General features: G+C 43.4%; 2 protein-coding genes across 2 annotated transcripts in view; both read left to right on the top strand.

The window, feature by feature from the left end:
- Positions 1-10,497, top strand: part of ncs1a (neuronal calcium sensor 1a) — a gene marked incomplete at its 5' end in the record, with an annotated part of 17,749 nt that extends 7,252 nt beyond the window's left edge. The window contains 7 exons of the mRNA XM_080841612.1: positions 656-680; positions 5,110-5,248; positions 8,279-8,357; positions 8,773-8,861; positions 9,142-9,219; positions 9,809-9,909; positions 10,372-10,497. Coding sequence (XP_080697738.1) covers positions 656-680; positions 5,110-5,248; positions 8,279-8,357; positions 8,773-8,861; positions 9,142-9,219; positions 9,809-9,907 — 509 coding nt within the window. The 3' untranslated portion in view covers positions 9,908-9,909; positions 10,372-10,497. The remainder of the gene's footprint in view (positions 1-655; positions 681-5,109; positions 5,249-8,278; positions 8,358-8,772; positions 8,862-9,141; positions 9,220-9,808; positions 9,910-10,371) is intronic.
- Positions 10,498-16,208: 5,711 nt separating this feature from the next.
- fbxw2 (F-box and WD repeat domain containing 2) lies at positions 16,209-22,456 on the top strand. Its single transcript, XM_080842421.1, has 7 exons — positions 16,209-16,739; positions 17,548-18,057; positions 18,324-18,518; positions 19,716-19,849; positions 20,155-20,241; positions 20,813-20,982; positions 21,309-22,456. The coding sequence occupies exons 2-7, from the start codon at positions 17,568-17,570 to the stop codon at positions 21,595-21,597; spliced, it is 1,365 nt and encodes a 454-aa protein (XP_080698547.1). The 5' UTR covers positions 16,209-16,739; positions 17,548-17,567; the 3' UTR covers positions 21,598-22,456.
- The last annotated feature ends 978 nt before the right edge of the window (positions 22,457-23,434 follow it).

Below are 23,434 nucleotides of genomic sequence, written 5' to 3' on the forward strand. Positions count from 1 at the left end.
AAACTAATACATTTTAAGTTGGGTCAACTAAATACCAGGTTTTAAGTACTGAATACATAATGTTAATGAGTTAGTAGAACTGTCTGGGTTTACAGTGCAGGCTAGAGATAGACACAAACTCCTCACTGTACTGCACTTTAGTGCTGATGTGGAAGAGACGACACTCTCTGTCGTTTACTCCTTCTGCCAATCCAGTAGCAGTCTAAAAGAGATGAACATGAACACCTCCTTAAAGTAGCCGTCTGAGAGAGCAGCTTAGCTATGAACACAAACTCCTCACTGTACTGCACTTTATTACTGATGTGGAAGAGACGACACTCTGCAATATGTGTCTGCCGTCTGAGAGAGCAACAAACTCCCCACTGTACTGCACTTTAGTGCTGATGTGTGTGAGATGACGCTCGTGTTGAAGGGAGAGGAGAGGAGTGACAGGCTTGATGTTCAGACTGCAGTATGTTTAGTGTTTGGCTTCTCTGTACCAGGCAGATATTCCCTCTGCTTGCAAAACTGTCTGTCTCTGTCTGTGTCTTTTTTAGAAGTAGTAATTCCACTTGTCTGAGTGCAGATTTGATCTGAAAGGAAATGTTGCCCAGTCAGTGTTTGTTTTGCTGTCTGCACTCATCTCAAATTGGCTCTTTTTTCTGTTTCTCCACAGTTACAGAAAAAGAAGTGCAGCAGTGGTAAGTGCTTTCCTTCCTTTCATCTGTCCATCCATCCTTTTTCTCTTTCTCTGTCATGCATTCTCTCTCTCTCTCTCTCTCTCTCTCTCTCTCTCCTTTCTGTTCTCATTAGCTCCATGTGTGTTATTTGAGTAGACGGGGCACTTTATTCTGCCGTTAAAAACCCTGACAGCAATGCCTTTTTTCAGAGACTGACTGCCTCACAGTAGCCTGTGCTTCAGAGAGAGAGGCATTGTTATTCACATCTGCTTCAGTACAGTGGTTTTAGTCTCGGTTAACTGCATGCCTGCATATATTGGGCCCTCTGGGATTTGAATGCAGTTGAATGTTAATATGCCACTGATAGTATGCCACAAACAATAGAAGCCGAATTGCTGGGCTGAATTCCTTGGCTGATTCTTGCTTTGGTCAGTAAGAAGACGAGAGTATTACAGTAAGGGGGCTCAGTCCACCATTCGCTGTGCTACCCCACATCGTCGACAAACATAAACTAAACCAAATGTGTCCTCACTGGACACAGTGCTGGTGAGTAACGACTGAGTCATGTGGTGGGGTGGAGGGGAGGGCTCTGATAACCTTAGTGCTCTTTACTGCTAATAGAGTCATAGGTTGGCTCTTTCACAAACCCCCATAGTCCTCTACGGCCTCCCATTACTTTGTGCACCCCCCTCCCACACACACACACACACACACACACACACACACACACACACACCCCAGCACCCATCGGAGAGATGATACTCCACACCCTATTGCATTTAGCCGTAAACTGAAGATAACCCCCCCTGACACTCTGTTCCTCAGCGTGAGCTCCCACCCTAATTGTGTCACTCACACTAATATCACCGCGGTAACGGCACAACAGCACGGCTAACTGGAGGCATTAGCCTGGGCGTCTGCGGTGCTATCCGAGGTCTCGGGGAGGGATGTTTACGGCTCCAGCCTACGCGCTTTAGGGAATTAGCAGGGCTCCGCTACGCTCGCCTCCCTCTGACCTTCCGTCCTCGTCTCCGGGAGCGTCTGGCGGCTGGCTGTGATGAGGAGACAGGGCCGGGTCACCGCGACAGTAAAGCCAAAGTCATCCTCCTCCACCTCTTCTGTGTACGCAGCCACCGGCTGAACTTTGCTACACACGAGAAAAGTAAATGTGAGATTAAGGTATTGAGTGGGGTGGATATTGCAGAGCAACTAAAATAGAAAATGCAAATAGTGGAAAAAATGGTGAAGCCGTGATCTGAATCAAGTCAAGTCAAGTCAAGTCTTTTTATTGTCAGATACACAGAACAACAGAGTTGGACTGGGCACTGAAATTCTTAGGACAGGACACCATAACACACTACCATAACATAACAAGACATAACATATAAACATATAAGTACTCCAACATGATATAACATAACATAACTTAACAATAAGTACTGAACATTTAGATACAAATATGAAAAGACAGAGTAGTATACCTACTAGATAAACAATAAATATACAATATAGATACTAAACATAAATACACATACTAAACAGATAAACATACCTACATGATATTAGCAAGATAAGTTGATAACAGGCAATTCTAAGGTAGAGGTCTATTACAGTACATTATGCTTTTTTCCTGCACAGGGTTAAGTAGCCAAGTATAGACCTTGTAGGTAGCTTGACAGAACTCAGTTAGGCCTTCTGTGCATGGGCAAAGTAACCTTCTTATTACTAACAGGGGAGAAATGATCCCGAAAAAAGCTATTTTGTGTTTCATTTCTTTTTTAAGCTCTGCAGGTCACAGGGGGAAGCTTTCAGGTTGTGTTTTTCAGGTTGTGTTTTTTCATGTTCAAGGCCGGTGTGAGGTATGCTGAGTTAATATGCTGGTGGCTGAGTGCAAAATAGGCCCAAGAGAGTCAGAGATCCCAGCCTGCAAAACCCCACAGAGATTGTATACCCTACCCCTTTAAAAGGCTTATAATGGAAGAATAAAAAAAAAAAAAACATATTCCAATGTCATAAAAACTAGCAGTGTCTATGTCCAAATATATTGTTACAACATGTTCTGTTCATTAAAGTAATCTCAACCATTTAGAAGGCAGAATTTATAACCTGGAATTGTAATTCAAACCATGTTCATTTTTGCATTAGGAGATGGTGTCTAATTTAGGTCCAGAAGGGGTTGGAGGCAAATATATTGATTGGCTTTGAACATTTCTCATTAAGTTTTACACAGAAATCAACACAGATACCCCAAGGGCAGTTAACAAGGTTAGCTTGTCTGATGCAAGTGAAATCAAGTGGAAAGGTGATCAGGGTACATGTTCTTGTTCTCTGGAGCCTGGTCCTCGTGCAGACACACCTGCATACGTGCTCACACCCACAGAGAGGGGAGCGCACACACACACACACACACACACACACACACACACACACACACACACACACACAGGGGCTCATACACACACACACACACATACTCACACCCACAGAGAGGGGAGCACACACACACACACACACACACACACACACACACACACACACACACAGAGGGGCTCATACACACACACACACACACACACACACACACACACACACACACACAGAGGGGCTCATACACACACACACACACACACACATACTCACAGCCACAGAGAGGGGAGCACACACACACACACACACACACACACACACAGAGGGGCTCATACACACACACACACACATTCTCACACCCACAGAGAGAGGGGCTCATACACACACACACACACACACACACACACAGAGGAGCACGCACATACAAAAACATAAACCCATGAATGAACACAAACACGGAGAGAACACACACACACACTGAGAACAAACACATACGCACACACACAAACACACACTGAGAACAAACACCACTCACAAACACACAGACACACACGCTCGCACACACACATTCACCCTGAGAACAAACACATACACATACACATACAAATACAGACACACTGAGAACAGCCATTTGTTGCAGATTCTGTTTTGCCTTTACAGAGATAGCCATAATGTCCAGGCATATGGAGTTGACAAGACTGCAGGGCTGTATCCTTGTGTCACTTCAATAAATGGATTTCTGCTCACCAGATACTGTGTCCCTCCACCTGAGATATAAAGGTCCTGATAGGAGACTGAGCTTCTCCACCTGAGATATAATGCTCCTGATAGGAGACTGAGCTTCTCCACCTGAGATATAAAGCTCCTGATAGGAGACTGAGCTTCTCCACCTGAGATATAATGTTCCTGATAGGAAACTGTAAAACCACGCAAAAGACCCTACAAATTAAAGATAAATAAGTTAAGCAACCAGCAAAAAAAAAAAAAACGTTTTATTATTTGTGCATTTACTGATAATTTAGGTGTAGGTTATACATTTGTGTGAGGTACATTTGAGATATAAAGCTCCTGATAGGAGACTGTGCCCCTCCACCTGAGATATAAAGCTCCTGATTGGAGACTGAGCTTCTCCACATGAGATATAAAGCTCCTGATTGGAGACTGTGCCCCTCCACCTGAGATATAAAGCTCCTGATAAGAGACTGAGCTTCTCCACCTGAGATATAAAGCTCCTGATAGGAGACTGAGCTTCTCCACCTGAGATATAATGCTCCTGATAGGAGACTGTACCAGCATGTCCTGTCCTGTGTAAACAAACCATTAAGCCCAGAGCTGTGGCACCAGCGGTAGCATCCCAACCCTACACGGGTCCAAGAGCTGTGGCACCAGCGGTAGCATCCCAACCCTACACGGGTCCAAGAGCCCAAGGGAGCACCAGGTTGGACATGTTGTCAACTTGTTAACTCTGTCTCTGACACGGTGGCAGGAGCAGCTTTTCAGTTTGTCTGTACTTTGATCGATGCTTGAGTCGCTTCCAGTCATGCATCAGGTCTGCTGGGTCTTGGTATTTGATATTCAAAGGACAGGAGATCTGGAATCCAGCAGGTTGCACAATGCCTGGGAGACATTATGCATTTATATTAAAGTTTCAAAAATATTCACTTTTATGCTGAGGGTTTAGACCTAATCTGATCAAATATTAGAGCATCTTTTTTCATTTCATTCTATCAAGGATTCCAGTTCCCTCTGGCTACTTCAATGTTTATTTTGGTATCCCTGGCTTCATGTTCACTCTATCCTACTTCCTAATCGTGGTGGGAAGTGGTTATTATAAGCTGGTGGATAATGTTCCCGGCTTTGAAAAAGCATAGTGAGTTAGAACAGCTTTGGTTCAAGTTGGCATGGATAGTATTTTCATTTTCCGGTTTTGATTACTGATGGCTTATGATACTGATACAGAATGTTCGTGATATCTTTTTTTCTTCTTTGAATTTTTTTTCTTTACTGACTTTATATTTATAGACTTTTGAAGAGTTTTTAAAGGTCAAAAGTTTCTCCCTTCCTCGTGTCCACTCGTGCGCAGGTATAAAGGCTTCATTAAGGACTGTCCCAGCGGACAGCTGGACTCCACGGGCTTTCAGAAGATCTACAAGCAGTTCTTCCCCTTCGGAGACCCCACCAAGTTTGCTTCTTTCGTCTTTAACGTGTTTGATGAGAATAAGGTAAGAGACCACACAGTGTGATTACAAGGTTTGCCTTCGAGGAGCAGAAATGTGTTGACATTTTTGTGAGTCATTAGAAAGCCTATGTAGAGAGTATGCAATGTACTGCTTGTTGTTAGTGCATTACTCACACAAGATTTCAGAATGTACTGCATTGAAGTAGTCATTTAAAAAAAAAAAAACATAAAGCATTTCAACTTCACACATACAGCCGCGGAAAAAATTAAGAGACCACTTCAAAATTATCAGTTTCTCTGGTTTTACTATTTATTGGTATGTGTTAAAGTAAAATGTACATTTTTGTTTTATTCTATAACCTACTGGCAACATTCCTACCAAATTTCAAATAAAAATATTGTCATTTAGATCATTTATGTGCAGAAAAATGACAATTGGTCAAAATAGCAAAAAAGATGCAGTGTCTTCAGATCTCGAATAATGCAAAGAAAACAAGCTCATATTCATTTTTAAACTACACAATACTAATGCTTACACTTAGGAAGAGTTCAGAAATCAATATTTGGTGGAATAACCTTGATTTAAAATCACAACTTTCATGTGTCTTGGCATGCTCTCCACCAGTCTTTCACATTGCCGTTGGGTGACTTTATGCTACTCCTGGTGCAAGAATTCAAGCAGCTCGGCTTCTTTTCATGGCTTGTGACCATCCATCTTCCTCTTGATCACATTTCAGAGGTTTTTTATGGGATTCAGGTCTCGAAATTGGGCTGGTCATGACAGGGTCCTGATCTGGTGATACTCCATCCACACCTTTACTGGCCTGGCTGTGTGGCATGGAGCATTGCCCTGCTGGAAAAAACACTTCTCAGAGTTGGGGAACATTGTCAGAGCTAAAGGAAGCAAGTTTTTCTTCCGGGACAACGTTGTACTTTGCCTGGCTGAGGTTTGTAAAAGACCATAAGGATTGAAAAAAGCGGACTGGAGGGTCTTCTAGTTCGTCTTCTCTGATGAGTCCAATTTTCAGCTTTGCCCAACACATGGTCGTCTGATGGTTAGACGGAGACCTGGAGAGGCCTACAAGCCAGAGAGTCTTGCACCTACTGTGAAATCGGACTCATCAGAGAAGACGAACTTAGAAGAACATCCAGTCCGCTTTTTCAATCCTTATGGTCTTTTACAACCCTTAGCCAGGCAAAGTACAACGTTGTCCCGGAAGAAAAACTTGCTTCCTTTTGCTCTGACAATGTTCCCCAACTCTGAGAAGTGTTTTTTCCAGCAGGGCAATGCTCCATGCCACACAGCCAGGCCAGTAAAGGTGTGGATGGAGTACCACCAGATCAGGACCCTGTCATGGCCAGCCCAATTTTCGAGACCTGAATCCCATAAAAAACCTCTGAAATGTGATCAAGAGGAAGATGGATGGTCACAAGCCATGAAAAGAAGCCGAGCTGCTTGAATTCTTGCGCCAGGAGTAGCATAAAGTCACCCAACGGCAATGTGAAAGACTGGTGGAGAGCATGCCAAGACACATGAAAGTTGTGATTTTAAATCAAGGTTATTCCACCAAATATTGATATCTGAACTCTTCCTAAGTGTAAGCATTAGTATTGTGTAGTTTAAAAATGAATATGAGCTTGTTTTCTTTGCATTATTCGAGATCTGAAGACACTGCATCATTTTTGCTATTTTGACCAATTGTCATTTTTCTGCAAATAAATGATCTAAATGACAATATTTTTATTTGAAATTTGGTAGGAATGTTGCCAGTAGGTTATAGAATAAAACTAAAATGTACATTTTACTTTAACACATACCAATAAATAGTAAAACCAGAGAAACTGATAATTTTGAAGTGGTCTCTTAATTTTTTCCGCGGCTGTATAAAAACACAGCATGATTTCCATACATCCATCCAATACCAAAAATCGACTTGACCTACAATGACCTCAAGCACAGCACAATAGCCTGCTCATAGCTTCGCATCAGTTTCAAAGCTTAAAGAGAAGCGACGTTTTGGGCTTGATTTGAAACTCATGTTAAGTAGGAACTAGAGGGACTAGAGTCTCTGTGTACTGAGGGCTGGTATCAAATCAAACCCAGACAAACAAAACCCCAGGTCTGAGCTGCTATGGCATCACTGTTTGAGCTGGGCTGGGCTGGGCTGGGTGCTGTTTGTGCTTGTTTGTACCAGCTGTTGTTAGTGGAGGAGATTAGGGCTGTTGTGGGCATCACTGGCACAGAGATAGAGGAGGCCCATTAACATGTCGTAGCAAATCACCCCTTCTCCCAGCTCTGGTCACATCTTCAGCATCTTCATTGCAACACAATTGCTCCTTTTAAAAAAATTGAATTAACTGTATTGTTGGCTGTTGTACGGCGACCTTGAGGATCTTTAAAGGCACCTTTCAATTAAAATGTTATTATTATTATTATTATTCAGATGGTTCTCTCTCACCATTAGTATGCCATCACTAGTCTCAGCAGCTGTCTTAAGAACTTCTCTCTGCAGTTAAGTTGAGGTGTATTAACTACTTAAAGGCTCATTTAGAGCATCACATTAATTCCTTGTAGTTTGTAGGGTACCTTTAAAGTACCTTTAATGTTTTGACCCTGAGACGGTTTCATTGGGTGGTGTAGTGGTCCCTGAAGAAGTGGGTATACTCTTAATTTTGAAAAAAATTAAAGCAGCCCATACAGCACAGGAACGCTCTGTTTTGAGAAGTGGGTATGCGCAATGCTGACTGTAAAATAAGTGGGTATACTACGTATATATCTGCCTATACCCTGGACTACACCACTGGTTTTATTGGGTTGCTCTATGAAGAGATGTCCTCATCTCTCTTGCTTCACTAACACAGCCCTGGGTCTCTGTATGCCAAGTCCTTCACGGTCAATTTGTGAAATGGGCTTTTGAGGAGGATGGCATCCGCTCTGTTTGTAGAGACAGTATTGGGTCCCCAGAGCCATTAGATATACTCTGCCTTGGATGAGATGCACATTTTGGATGTATCTCGTGTTTCCTTCCTCTACCACGTAAGTCTTTTCCTCTTAATCTTATTGGCTCGGTAGGATGGCCGCATCGAGTTCGCTGAATTCATCCAGGCCTTGTCAGTCACCTCCAGAGGGACGCTGGATGAGAAGCTCAGATGTAAGTCTTGTGACCTTCGACCTGTAACATCACGTGACACAGCATGCATGGTTTGGTATTATCTCCGGCTTATATTTGCTTGTACACATATGCAATCATGTTGCCCTCCCACTCTCTTATAGACACTTTCCACTTAACATGTGTACTGAGTTCATACAAAATGCAGAAACCATACACACACACACACACACACACACACGCACACGCACACGTACACGCACACATGCACACACACAGACTTACACTAGCACATACATAGAAATGCATACACACACACACACACACACACACATGCACATACATACAGTTTTATATGGCTGTAAGGATATAATTTAAATGACAATGAGTGTTGTCGTTGCATAATGCACAACACTGTTCTAATTTCCTAAGGCACCTGCATTTATTGTTGTTGTAGGGGCTTTCAAACTTTACGATCTCGACAACGATGGCTACATTACCCGAGACGAGATGCTGAACATCGTCGATGCCATTTACCAGATGGTGGTGAGTCAGTTGTTTTGTGCCACAGCATGGCTGACTGCATAACGGCACGTGCCAGTTAGTGAGGAATCATGGGATGGATGCGGATGCATTGTTCTGTTCTGTGGCCGTCTGATCTCCATTAGATAACTCATCTAGACGTTAGGGATACAGCATTGCCAAAGCATGACGAGGCCTCCCCATCTCTCCGTTTATCACTGTGTCTGTCACATGACTGCTCTGTATTTCCCCATACCACCCCCCCCCCCCCCCCCCCCCCCCCCCCACGGCATTCCGACTGCAGGGTAACACAGTGGAGCTGCCTGAAGAGGAGAACACCCCTGAGAAGAGAGTAGATCGCATCTTCGCCAGTATGGACAAGGTATGCACCCTTGCTCTGCTACCACCTGAATGTGGTAAATACGTAGCGCAGGTACAAGGTACACAAACAACACGGATCATACGAGGACGTAGTCTTACTGTTAAGAACAGTTTTTGTATTGCGTTTCACATTGTATCTACATCCTCAATTCACATGATCTCTCCTCTCTTCAAACTCTTCGCTCTCACATGAGCTGTGATTGTTTATGTAACTTCATTTCAGCATTCCCTCTCGCTAGCTTTTCGCCCCATTTCACCCACTGCAGTTGATTCCCCAACAGATCAGATTCTATAAAGATCACCTCAGCTTTCACCCTCAGCCGCTTGAGTGTTGGTGAAGAGGCAGAATATATCCCATAAAGTAGCCAGTTTTCTCCCAAACCGCTCATCATCCGCTACAAACCGTGACCAAAACCTCCACCGACATGTGCCTCATCTAAATGACATTTGTGTTTAGTCATGATTTGTAAGCAAGGCTGCTATAAAGTCCTTTATGAGTAAGCCTCTTGAGAAAAATGATCCGCTTTGAAAGAAAAGAAGATGATATAAGCTTTTGTTGCCTGTGTTGATGGCCGCTCCGCTGTCATCAGAATGCCGACGGAATGCTGACACTGCAGGAGTTCCAGGAGGGCTCCAAGGCCGACCCGTCCATCGTCCAGGCCCTGTCCCTCTACGACGGCCTGGTGTAGAGGTATCTGCCTGCTAGAGAGGCAGAGTTTTCCCTCATCACATTCTACACTCTGTCTCAGCCTACCTACATGTAAAGCTTAAGACCTCTAAGAAAAGACCTGTGTAATCTCAGCTGTGGTATCAGTGTCTGTTTTGTGGTATTAGAATGCTGCCTTCTTTAATAATAATAATATAGGCTTGGGGAATTTGGGTAGCTATCTATTCACATTTTCTTTACTTCCTTACTTTACTGTGTAAATTCAACATTAGCCTGTTGGGTAGATATCTATACACAGTGTCTTTACCTCCATACTTGATTGTGTGAATTCAACATTGGCCTGTTGGGTAGATATCTATACACAGTGTCTTTACTTTCATACTTGATTGTGTAAATTCAACATCGGCCTTTCCTTACCCAAGTAACCTCCATTCCGGTCACATGTTGCCTCATCTCAATACATTCCTTTTCTGGTCTTCTGCTCAGGTGCCTGTAGATGTCTGCTGTGTCTCTGTCTTCTCTGAGACAGAGGCTGTCTGTCCCTGCACCTGGTTGGACATGGAGTTGTGGACATGGACATTGTGAATGCTAGCAAGATCAAGGACATCTGGCTTCAATATCTCATTTTCATGGTTTGTTGAAAACAACACTCGAATGGACAGTGTTACCAGCTGCGCTGTGCTGTGCTGCTTCTCTATGTGACATTGGCCTTTAGAAGATGATGAAGGTGATGAAGATGATGATGAAGCACCTGAGGACATTTCCACAGGAGTCCTGCCCTTGAGAGTTGACCTGCCACTGAAGCAGACGCTGAGGGACTACAGAGTCATTTCTTGATATCAGGACTCCAGGTGTTGTCAGCTGTAGTGTGAGTTGATCTTTAGATTGCTGACGAAGGTAACAGCTTCACACAGGACATGAAGTATACCACATTTAACACGCACTAGATCAACTGACTTGATCTGCAGAAAGTTAGATAAAACACTGATCAAATTGTTTAACTAATACATTTACTGGACTGTACAGATAAACGTCATCTCACTGTAAGGCCATTGCCAATAGGAGGACTGGATTAACTCCAGTCTTCGAACACAACCATGTTTGTTCATGAATTCCATATATTTGTTGTGGCTTCTAATGTTCCTCCTGAACGACCTCTATGATGAAAACACTGAACTTGTTTGACATTCCTTACTGCACAATCACAAAGTGTGTTTGCTGTGAAAAGTATTATTTTTCTATTTAAAGCAGGCTTGCATTTGTAAAAGACAAAGCTTTTGTGTATTATACCCAATATGCCAAACTGTGTTTTTGACTGTTAATAGAGGTCTTTGTCACCCACATGCACATTTTACTTTGCACATGAGCCAAGTTATTACCTACATTTTGCCTTTGAAATGTACAGTGACAAAATGCTGGACTTAGCCATTTATTTATTGTTATCGGGCAGCCAAGAATCAAGTGTTTCTCTCGTGCACTAAATAAAACATGATGTATATATCCAACACTTATTAAAAGAAACGTAACACATTAAACAAGTCACTTGTCATATTTCCATGAAAAGATGCACAAACAGTAAGTGAGGTGTTGTTCCATGGACATAGAATTCTAATGGGTTTTATTCATGTCACCATTTAGTGACAACAGGAGGTGAGCTGGCCTAGTAAATTCAGACCCCATTAAGACTGCCCATATTAACTACAGTGACTGTGTTTATATTTAAGGCAGCTAAGAGGCTGTTGCCTTTCTTTTTAACAAGACTGAAAGCGATTGTTCTGCAATCATAGGTCATTCTGACACAGGTCATTCTGACGTTGTTTGTCTGTGTGTATACTGTATGTAGGCTTATATCTATTATTACGTAACTCTGAAATAATTTCCTATCAGTACAAAACATCTTCTTCTCTCACAAACTAGAAAGATTGACATTCTCTCACTTCAAAAAGTTTTTGCTCTGTCTCAGCACACTTTCCCCCCGTACATTTTATTAGGTCTACCATATAGAACCATTGTGAAATGTTAAGTATGCTAATTTGATAGATTGCTGTATCCAAACGACATACAGATTAGGATTAGTGATGTGTTTGTTCATAAGTATTGCATTGGTTTCAACATTGTCTACAACATAGCTTTTTTTTACCTACAATTAAACGTATACACTATTAATTGCTTAAGCACACTGCCTTCTGCTGGTCGTCAGCAATATCGCACGCCTAAGGCTTGACATTACTGTTTACCTACTTGAGTAAAGGTTTTGGTGATCTGTGTAAACACACAGCAATACAATTCAAATGTCAATTAGTAGGCCTATTGCCATTAAAAGTTGGAATATGAAAGAGCTACCAGATCGATAACACGTAGGCTGGGACCGTATCGTCACGGGTTTATTTATAGGCTCTCTTTCTGTTTTACATGCGGATTTTGTTTAGCGAAATTTGATGACGTATATTCTATTCGTTTTTCCTTTGATCTCTTATGAGAACGGGTCAGCTTTAGTATGGGCTTCGCTACTTTATTTTTCGCAACTATTCTCCGTTTGAACCATGAAAGAACGGTAGGCTATAATATGCTGTAGCCAACTGAGCATTCCAAACGTGTCAATTCTGAGGAAATGTCATAGAAACAGTGAAACATTCGAAATCAATTCTTGCATTCTACTTCTTGTAGACCGCAACACGAACAAATCTCTTCAATTCCAGCGGTCTGTTACAGACCTGCCACATTCGCCCGGTTCAGAGGTGAGCAAGAAAGCATCTCAACACTATTATCAAGTGTCAAGTAATTAGATTACTTGACACTTGATAATACCCTACAATACGCTACATAAAGGGAACAGCAAAGTGCCACCTGACTAGGTCAGTACCTGAGGCGAATCACACAGGTGACATTAGTGGAAAGCAGATAAGCAGGCTAGCAAAAAGTTCAGACATTGTCACTTCATTGTCTACCTACGCTGTTACACTGTTTCTACTTGTAGGAGTGTGGAGGAGATGGCAGAACCAAACGTTTATTGGCCAGCAACAGCTGGAGCTGCCCAGGAAGCAACCGAGGTGGAACAACGTTGTCATTCAAATTCTACACTTAATCAAGCACTTATTAGGATAAGAGACTTGCTGGGGAAAGAGGCAGGTGAAATCAACACAACAATGAAATCCCTCAGCCCCAATATCCAATCTCACATTGAAAGAGCACGGTGGATGATTAGGACGTGCTTGTCAGGTAATTTAACGGACAGAGAAGTGAGGATCAACAAGGCGCAGCACGAGAAGCGTGACACAGCTCTTGAAGAAGAACAGACAGAACTACAGTGTGTCCTGACAGATCAAAGGGATGACTTTGAAATGGAGATAATAGTCGTGGATAGGGAGATGGTGCAAATGAAAATGGTGTGGGACCAATATATGAAGGAGAATGAAGTAGTTGTGCTGTCCAGCGAGACGTCTGTGGTGATAGAAAAGGTGATGGAGGAGCTGGGAAATCAACCAGAGTCAAAGGTGGGAACAAAGGTTCTTCATGATTTATCTTCTTCTGCACCAGGTATCATTCCACTTATAGTTGCCTTACATACTTGGTTGTAGTAAATTTGATGGCATCCAAGCAACGTGTTGCCTTCCCTCTGCTGTCACATTCATGTCACATCAGATGAGAGCTGGATGATGTGATGTCTAAATCTATTTTGCATTCACGTCTCCAGTGCGCCAACAACCCAGAGGGCATGGAGGGAGCCGCAGCTGGAAATGCCCCAATGGAGAACTACTGTGGGACGCGCAGAAAATGGTGGAGTTTCCGAAAATCTGGAAGCATCTGGAATATTAATCCTCAGGTAGTTTGAGTTTTTTCAGTTCAGCGCTACAGGCCTTTTGGTGACATGAGGTAATTTTTAAATTTCTGAGCTAAACCATAAACAAATGAGTGGGGGAAAAACTGACAGAAAGAATCAAGAATGTAGACTTCCCATCATGCTGTAGGCCCAGTTGTTGCTCTACATCATAATTGTTGTTCACCTTTATCCTTCTCATAGCTGAGGACTGGCTATGAGCATTGAAAGGCACATTAGCCTTTTAATATTCACAAGCTTTGTTTTGATTTACCTCCCTTCCCCAGGGACCTGTCACGGCCATTGGCGTATGTGAGTGTGGCAGACCCACAAATGACAAAGAAATGTCACCCGCAGCTGCTAAAGGCAAAGGGACCTGCCAGATCTGCGAGGTCATCCCGCCCCAACACTCAGGCCCAAGAAACGGTGGGTGGCTGGCAGACATCATCGCAAAAGTAATCAGATGGAAAGACCTGAGACTGATTGCCAAGCTGGAGAAGAGGGTTAGAAAAGCTGAGCAGAAAAAGCAAGCAAAAGCAGCACTAAAGAGAGCTGAAAAGGCAGAGCAAAATAGTAGGAAGGAAGAGACGAAGAACCCTGCTTGGATGCAAGATAACGCGAATGACGTCACATCGAGAGAGCCTGCGGAACAGAATGAACTGAAGAAAGTTGAGCCAGAGAGAAAGGAGTCAAAAGGTCATGGAATCCTGCACAGGATGGGTTGCTACACCCAGAAAAGATGGACCACATTGAAGAAGACTGTAACCAGCCCATGAGTTGTATGCTATATGATTGCATAACTTTGTTTCGTTAAAATTAATATAACAAACCCTTCGCAGCATTGCTTTGACCCGCTTTATTGTGTTTTATTCATAATTTGCACAATTCATATTTTAACGTGACGTTAGGGAACTCTAATCAAAAACAAGTCCCTCGAGGCTACTGCTCGGCCAGCCTCAACCGCAGTTGCAAAGGTATATATGCCCCTTAACACGGGATGGATTTTCCAGTTCTGCTCGTGAAGGCTCCCATGGTCCCAGGAAAATCACCATTCTTGCGCCTGTTTACGTAAAACGTAGCTTATTTCTTGCTGCAAACATGAATAACATTCTGTGATTTAAGAACAAAAATACTTTAATTTCATGTTATACATTTATGTTGTTTGGGAGTGCCGTGAGTCATGTCTCTTTATATTGCTCCGACACATGCATCATTTTCTTCCCACACTCCGCAATCCAAGAAAATTGTGTGCCACCTCACCCACTGGCTGGTTTTACCACACTCTCACCTATTCGGCAGCCGCTGTGCCATAACTGTAGAGGGCAGAGCAAAAGAGAGAAACCCTGACACGGAAATACAGTTTCAAATATTTGTTTAAATAACTTATTTATTCTACTAGGTAGATTCAACACAAAGTGATATGTTGCTATGCAGCAATGTAAACATGTCAGTAAAAAGACAGATGCTCTCACAGTACGTATAGGAGGTGTTTGTGTGTGCGTGTGTGTGTGCGTGACTTTTTCATACCTGGTGTGTGGCCCGCATCGAACTCTTCAGCACTGGGACCCGCGTGTCCTGCGGTGCTCCCACGGGTGAGCGGGCCTCTAGTGGAGACCCACAAATGCACATCTGGCAACCCAAAGACACACCTCATGCCTATTTTAGAGTCAATTTCCTTTTTATGACTTCCTGCCACTGATCAGCACGAACACAGCAGCAATAAGAGTTTCCTTTATTTCTATTTCCAATTGAGGTACATTTGTTAAGTTAAAAGTCGCCTCTCCCAATTTAAAGGAAAACGTTGGGTTCATCTGGGAATTAACTGAATTCAAATTGATGTATTTCATATATTAATACGTATTTATTTGTAAGGACATGGCTACATTTGATCACTGTATCAAAACTAATATCACACAATATCAACTGTCAAATCCAATTAACTATGTTTTTCTGGTCACTGGAGAAGACATGATAGAGAGACAAAACACCTTTCATCTTGCAGCTGTGGTGAACTTAGGAGAAATAGCCTCTTTAAGTTATTTTGATTCTTGTAGTGATTTTTATGAGTAAGCCTAGTTATATGTGCATGCTGGCATTTGCAGATTTGTCTAATAAAATACAGAATGTTTTATTTTCAGCCTACATCCTATGGGGTTTGGGGGTTACAATATATTTAACCAATTTAAAACCCAATTAAGTTTCAAGACAGAATGTTAGTACATTATTATAAACAATGAATGTATTAATTAATTATAGTAAACAATTCATTTCATGACTTCATAAACACAGTCAATGAATATCACATTTTTTTTTTTTTTTTTTTTTTTTACAGAAATCGTTTTGTAGTTTCTAAATGTCACACACTGGGAAGCCTGACTGTAAAACTGACAAACTGTAAAATGTTGCACGTCTTCATTTGAAGAACAGCCTTATATTTTGAAGTACTAACCACTAGATAGGGGTTGTGTTGTTGCTGACTTCACCATAGACTATACTTGCGGACCTGTGAGGGTGGTTTACAATAACAGTTTAGCTTGCTAGATTATCAACTCTAGAAAATTAAGTATGAAAACGACTTACTCGGCTGTTAAAAATAATATTACGCCGAAGCACGAACAAACAAATGTAGATAATTGGGCGATGCTTGCTATTTTTAAGTTGCAGTTCTTAATATAGATGTGGTTTTCATAAATCATGTGTACAAATTAGACAGCTAGCTGACACTAGCTAGCTGTTCGAGCTAACTCTAGTTAGTCTAGGAAGCTTTCGCTACCCAACGAAAACGAGTTGACAACTGAGTGGACCAAACGCTTTTACCTCTCAGTGAACACATATTTATTATGGTGTTCAGATAATCTGTGTTGTACAGCGAGGCAAGGAAATCGCCTTTCAAATCAACTGGTTTTATGTTTGATGCTAACATTAGCTATCATTTTGCTAATATTCCCGTCGGTTTTGCCTAGCTAGCTAGCTAACTAGCTCTTCTGTTGGCTAGCTAGCATAATATTCACAACTGATACCCGTTCTACTGGAAATGGTGAGTAGTGCTAGACACCCACAAATATGCCTTGTAGACTTGTAACATATAATTCTGTTAACCGTTAACTGGCGTAATCTGAGTTGTAAAGTACTGTGTCAGCGCTAGCTAAACACTGAACCAATGCACTGTGTGACGTTAGTTGTCGCTGAACTCGGCATTGGGAAAGGCAACGTTAGCTAGCTATCTTTGTAACTTGCTGGCTATTCGCATTCCGTCGATTACGTGAAGCCAATGCCGAGTTCACACTTCTACACGATTTCACTTGAGTCGGAGGTGCGGCCTCGGTATGTATAGCTAATGCCTATAAGTGTTTTAGTTAGTGGATCATTTTATACGTTTTACTGGATAACAACCATGTTGTCGGTTTGCCTGAGTGTCTGCTACACAGTTAGTTATGGGTCCTACGTCAAGTGTGGACAGTATGCTCTGCGTCAGCTGGTCTGACAGCCTTAATAAATGCATGTTACGTCAGTTGGAATAAGACGTTCCTTGCCTCGGGACTTTGCACTTATTACTAAAGGGTTATGTGTCAGACCTACTTATCATGACTGTATAGACTGTGATCTACTTAACTACTGTGCGTAAGGCGTTTAATCTTGAACTTGATTTTGAAGAGGAGAATGTTTTACTGTTACCCGTCACCAGAGCAGAGCTATTCCTGATAGCAGTGATGGTGCACAGCCCGTTCTTGGAATTGTAATGCATGCATGAGTGTGTGAATCTGTCAACACAAATGAAGTCTTGTTGTATGTGCAGGCCCCAATTAGGCTTTCTGAAGGTGAGATCTCATGCCCACACTCTGCAGGTAGACGCTCTGATGTGCTCATGGAGAAGGCGGCCTTTGAGGGGTGGCTGGAATCAGTCTCCGCCTCCTACGTCACACTGAGCGACCAGCAGAGGAACCAGTCGCTGGACCGCCTCATCTCCCTGAGCGGCGCCACCCAGCTCCGCTACCTGTCCAATGGGCTGGAGACGTTGCTGAAGAGGGACTTCCTGCGCCTGCTGCCCCTGGAGCTGACATTCTACCTGCTGCGCTGGTTGGACCCAGAGACGCTGCTCACCTGCTGCCTGGTGTGCAAGCAGTGGAACAAGGTGATCGGCACCTGCACGGAGGTGTGGCAGGGCGTGTGCTGCGATCTGGGCTGGCGTATCGACGACGCCATCCAGGACGCACAGCACTGGAAGTGCATCTACCTGAAGGCCAAGCTGCGCATGAAGCAGCTGAAGGGGGAAGAGGCCTTCGAGACGTCCTCGCTGATCGGCCACAGCGCCCGGGTCTATGCGCTCTACTACAAAGATGGTCTCCTCTGCACAGGTAGGAACAACACCATCAAAACCAAAACATTATTCAATGCTCTAGTTCTGGATAAGTTGTATTTTGTGAATACACAGCAATGTGACGCAGTTGGTAATTCAGATATTAAGTGTTACTGCCTCTTTAAAAATACATAGTTTTGTTATGTGTAATTGGTTTTATTGCTGGTTGAGCTACACTATTTTGTATGTGTAGTTGGGTGCCTGTCTGATACTGCTTCGGGGATAGCTGGTGTTCTTATCAGAGTGTGTTGCCTTTGGCTGCAGGCTCAGATGATCTCTCTGCAAAGCTGTGGGATGTCCGCACTGGGCAGTGCATATACGGGATCCAGACCCACACCTGCGCCACGGTGAAATTCGACGAGCAGAAGCTGGTGACCGGATCGTTTGACAACACCATTGCATGCTGGGAGTGGAGCACGGGTGCCAAGATTCAGCAGTTCCGCGGGCACACAGGGGCAGGTGGGTGCTCAGCCTCAGCTGAATACAAACACAGACGAACACTACACAGAGCATTGACACAGAGGTCAGACTCCATCTTAATTCACACTCCAGTTTAGAGGGGGAGAAATGTTCAGCGGTTAAGCACCTTTTCAGTGCTAGGGTTTGGCTTAAGAGCAAGTAAGACTTTATTTATATAGCACATTTCGTACAAGATTTGCAATTCAAAGTGCTTTACATAAAATCAATAAAAGCAAGCAGCAGGAGCAATACAAAATGATCAACATCGTATCAGAACCTGGTGTTCTGATAGGCTTACTTAAAAGAAGTGATTCTTTAACGTATTTTATTGCGCATGCTGTTAAAGCCGATCATATTGCTCGTTAGTCCGGCTAACTGTTGTTTGGGGAGGTAGTGTAGATGACCAGATAACCTTTTGTACTACTGCCTGCTCCGAGAATACCCGTGGCCATTTGCGACCAGCTGACCTTTCCTATAGGTCCCCTGAGTTTCGGGCTGACCTTTGACCTCAGACATTCACGACTGCATCTCTAGGCGTTTCCTGGAGCTATTTGAATTGAGGGGTTTTCTACCTGTACGCTTCTGTGGTCAAAATTTGCATTGAGTTAATGTGTACTTGTATACACATTACATATCGACGTTTGACAGCGGTGTGTGCAACTGCCATTAATCCTGGCGATGTGAAATGTAAATAGTTTGAAGATATACTGTACTTAGTAGATACATTCTATAGACATGCTTGCAGTTTGCCAGCAAAAATGGCAACTCTCTAAGGTGTGGAGAGAGCCTGATACTCTGCTAAGTAATCAAACTTCATTCATTGCTTCACAGTTGTATTTAGGACGGTTCAATATTGGTTTTGATTTGGCAATAATGAGTTAAATCACATCGTGAATGAAACGTTTAGTTTCTAAATTGTGGAGAATGTATTCTTTCTTCAGTATCTCTTAAACATAAGGTGAGCGACGGCAGTCTTTCCAGAAGAGCAGCTGTTGTGTTTGAGTGAGTGAGTGGGATGTTCTCTAACTCACTCACTCAGTCCTGACTGAAGGAGGTGAGAGACGAGTCCTGCTGTGACTGATGTGTCTGAGTGAAACCTGCTGACAGCTCCTTCTCTATCTCTCCTTCTCTCCTTTCCCTCTCTTCGACCCTTCCCCTCTCCCTTCTTCGTCTTCCCTTGCGCTCCCTTCTCGACAGTTTTCAGCGTCGACTACAACGACGACCTGGACACCCTGGTGAGCGGCTCGGCCGACTTCACCGTCAAAGTGTGGGCTCTCTCGGCGGGGGCATGTCTCAACACATTCACCGGGCACACGGAGTGGGTCACCAAGGTAGGCTCACCTTACCCCCCACGTTTTTCCATCTTTGCTCATCCTTTTTCGGGGGCTGGGAGAAGACCTTTGTGAAGTTGGCGATGGTGAATTAAATTGTTTAGCCATTAACACTCTGGCAGGGGGACTGCCAGTAGAAACTAGCCTTTTGGCTACAATTGGGTACATTTACATTTACATTTCAATGTTTATTAATGTACACTGTACCTCTTCAACAAATAAACAAACTGAAACTGAAACTGAATGGCAAGTTTCCAGTTGAATGTAAATTTGCTCGCCTCTTTGCTCCCTTTCCTTTCTTCCAGGTTATTCTTTCAATGAGCGAGGTGGAGTCCATGATGCACAGTCCAGGGGATTACACCTTACTGAGTGCTGATAAGTATGAGATCAAGGTAAACCACCAAACATTCAGCTTTATGTAATGTACGCTGCACTATGGTGTCTATTTATTTAATTTCTTTTTCAAATGTGTATTAATTTTTTTTTTTTATTTATGTTTATGTATATACTTGAATGCTATTTCCACTTCCCTGCTGCTTGGCAATTGAATTTCCCTCACGGGATTAATACAAGTTTATCTATCTATCTTTCTATCTAAACATAATTGGAAATTGCCAAGCCAATGCATACCCAGATGTGTTAATATGCACTCCACCCACAAGGGGTCTCTAAAGGCTTGTTTTAACACTGGCCGGATAGTCATCCATTGAGTCGGCTCCACCAAATAGTGGGGTGGTTTGCCGTCTCACACCAAGGCAGTAGCTGTGGAATCATGTGCATTCTGAGGAGAGCTTGAGGAGCAGGGCCTTAGTTGAGTGGGTAACCATAGTAACATTGTTAGCTTTTTAGTTAGCGATAGCAGCAAACAGACTTTCAACTTTGCCGTGTCTTGATATCTGTAATCACACAGCAGTTAACAGCATTTTTTTTTTTAAATGGCTTATTGCTGCTGTGCTCCCTTAGGTGTGGCCCATCGGCAGGGAGATCAACTGTGAGTGCTTGAAGACCCTGGCCGTGTCAGACGACCGCAGCGTCTGCTTGCAGCCGCGTCTGCAGTTCAACGGGCGCCATGTCATCTGCAGCTCGGACCTGGGCGTCTACCAGTGGGACTTCGCCAGCTTCGATATCCTCAGGTAACCCCAGAACTGACGCCATGGCTGCCAGCCTCGGCAACCGTCTCCGCCCAGTCTTAGCTCCCTCGTGAGCAGCTTTCCTCCAGAGCTTTGGCACGCTCACAGCAAGCAGTGAGATTAATGCAAAGACTAAACATCATGGCCTCACTGTTCTTTATTTTTACCTGTGGTTGTGATGTTACTGAAGGAAAACCAAATAAAGATGGATTGTATTTAAAGTTCCAACATAAAGCAACCTGTTCCACGTCTCGACACTAACACCAAGTTACCTATCTGTGTTTTATCTCCCGATCTCTCCGTTTGCCACGCCGCGCCGCGGTGCTCAGGGTCATCAAGACGCACCACATGCCCAACCTCTCCTTGCTGAGCTTCGGCGAGGTGTTCGCCCTGCTGTTTGACCACAGCTACCTGTACGTGATGGACCTGAGGACGGAGGTCATCACGGGCCGCTGGCCGCTGCCCGCCTACCGCAAGTCCAAGCGCGGCTCCAGCTTCCTGCCCGGCGTCACGGCCTGGCTCAACGGACTGGACGGGGACAATGACTCAGGACTGGTGTTTGCCACCAGCATGCCCGACCATAGCATTCACCTGGTTCTATGGAAGGAGAACGGCTAGAACCGGCAGTGTGGTAGCCTGGCAAAGACAGAACCAGGGGGGGGTCACCATCACTGGTACTGCGGAAGGAGAACGGGTAGAACCTGGCAAAGACAGAACCAGGAGGTCACCATCTCCGCAAGAGGAGGGGGGGAGGACAACCAAGGGTGCTCTTTGACTTCAAACAAAAACTTAAAAATAATCGAAAAACGGCCAACTTAGATATTGCATGGACCAAAGTCTTCTCGTTTTTTGGGTTTATTTTTAATTATTTTTAGTTATTTTTGCTTTTAGGTTCTACAACTTTTTGACACACTTGCAGTTTCATATATACACACACACACACACACAAGCACACACACACATGCATTCTGCTTTTAGATAGTGTGAGTAGAGCAAACTGGAACGCCAGCTGTGTCAGCACAAACTCGGTGTGGTGGTTGTGTAACCCGGCCTTCGGGCCTGCCCAGCGTTACTGATAAGGGAATAAACTTTTACACGAGGAAGACCCTGAAGCTCTGCACCCAACCACCCCACCTTGGTCCTGAGAGTTCGTGTCGGCCGTCGATCCACAACACAGGAAGCCATCGCCATGATCACCTCATTACATCACACATTTGACTCGTAGTACTACTACTGGAGAGAAAAACATGGAGGAGATGTTGCCTTAAAGTAACACACTTTTTTTCTTTGGGCGGAAGGGGGGGGCGACTAAACACCCCTTTTTCAACAATTTTGGAGACGTGAAGTGTCCGTCTATTCATGGAGTTATCCATTCATAACAGTACAGGTTTCAGACTTCACATTAGAACCAGTAAACCACCACACACTGTCATACGCGTCAAGCATGGCAAAATAAAAGTCCTTGGGTTGGACAACATTTAGATCTTCCTCTGTCCTTCCTTTCCCGCTATAGGAAGCAATCCTCAGTTTTTTTTAAGCATAATCATACTACAGAAAGTCACCAGGTGCATCTTTACCAAGGTATGGGATTTCCTAACATCTCAGTTTTGAGAATGATACTTTCTTTAGTCTTGTGCCTTTCTTCCACAAATACACTTACCTTTCCAACATCTGAGCCATTTTAGTGGAGGTGCAATAACTCATCCGTAGAGAAGCGTTGGCAGGAAGTGTATTCATAACCCTGCCCTGTATCTTAATAGCTTTGAAGACCTCTCACACAAAGTCACATTACTGAACCAGTATATTTGTAGTGTTTTTTTTTTAATCGTTTTTAAAGTATTTGAGCAACTGCCGCTACCTAAACTCTGCACAATTTGGAGTCAACACCCAGAAGCACGGGTCAGGCAGTGAAGTTATTTGGCCTCAGGCTTTTCTACCGGACATGCTTGCTCCCCTCTCTGTACCGGTCATTGGTGCTGAGTTAATCAGATTGGGTTGGTTGGTTAATAAAAGGTAGGGCAGGTGGGCTTAGGTCTGTGGTAATGCTGTGGGATACATAGTCATAGTACATGACTTTAAAAAGTCTTCCATTGTCTTTAATGCAGACGGTAAACTGAAAGATATGAGACTGCATGTCACAAATGGCAAAATACTGTATGTATGTATGTATGTGTGTGTGTGTGTGTATATGTATGTATGTGTGTATGTATGTGTGTGTGGGAGGGGGGGGGGGGGGAGTGAGCGAGCGAGCAAGGCACTGTTTCAGCTCTTCTTCGGCCATAGTACACAATCAGACCATCTCAAAGCGTGTGATGTTGGCTTGGCTAGATGTTTATAAAAATTAAAATAAGCTGCCTTTAAAATAAATGAAAGTAGCAAACTCTTGCACAATCTTTTTTTTTTGTTCCCTAATGTTTCTGCTTTAACAAATGACCAGGGAGAAATCTATGTAGTC

Source organism: Sprattus sprattus (assembly GCF_963457725.1).
Source record: "Sprattus sprattus genome assembly, chromosome: 7".
Lineage (NCBI taxonomy): Eukaryota > Metazoa > Chordata > Actinopteri > Clupeiformes > Clupeidae > Sprattus > Sprattus sprattus.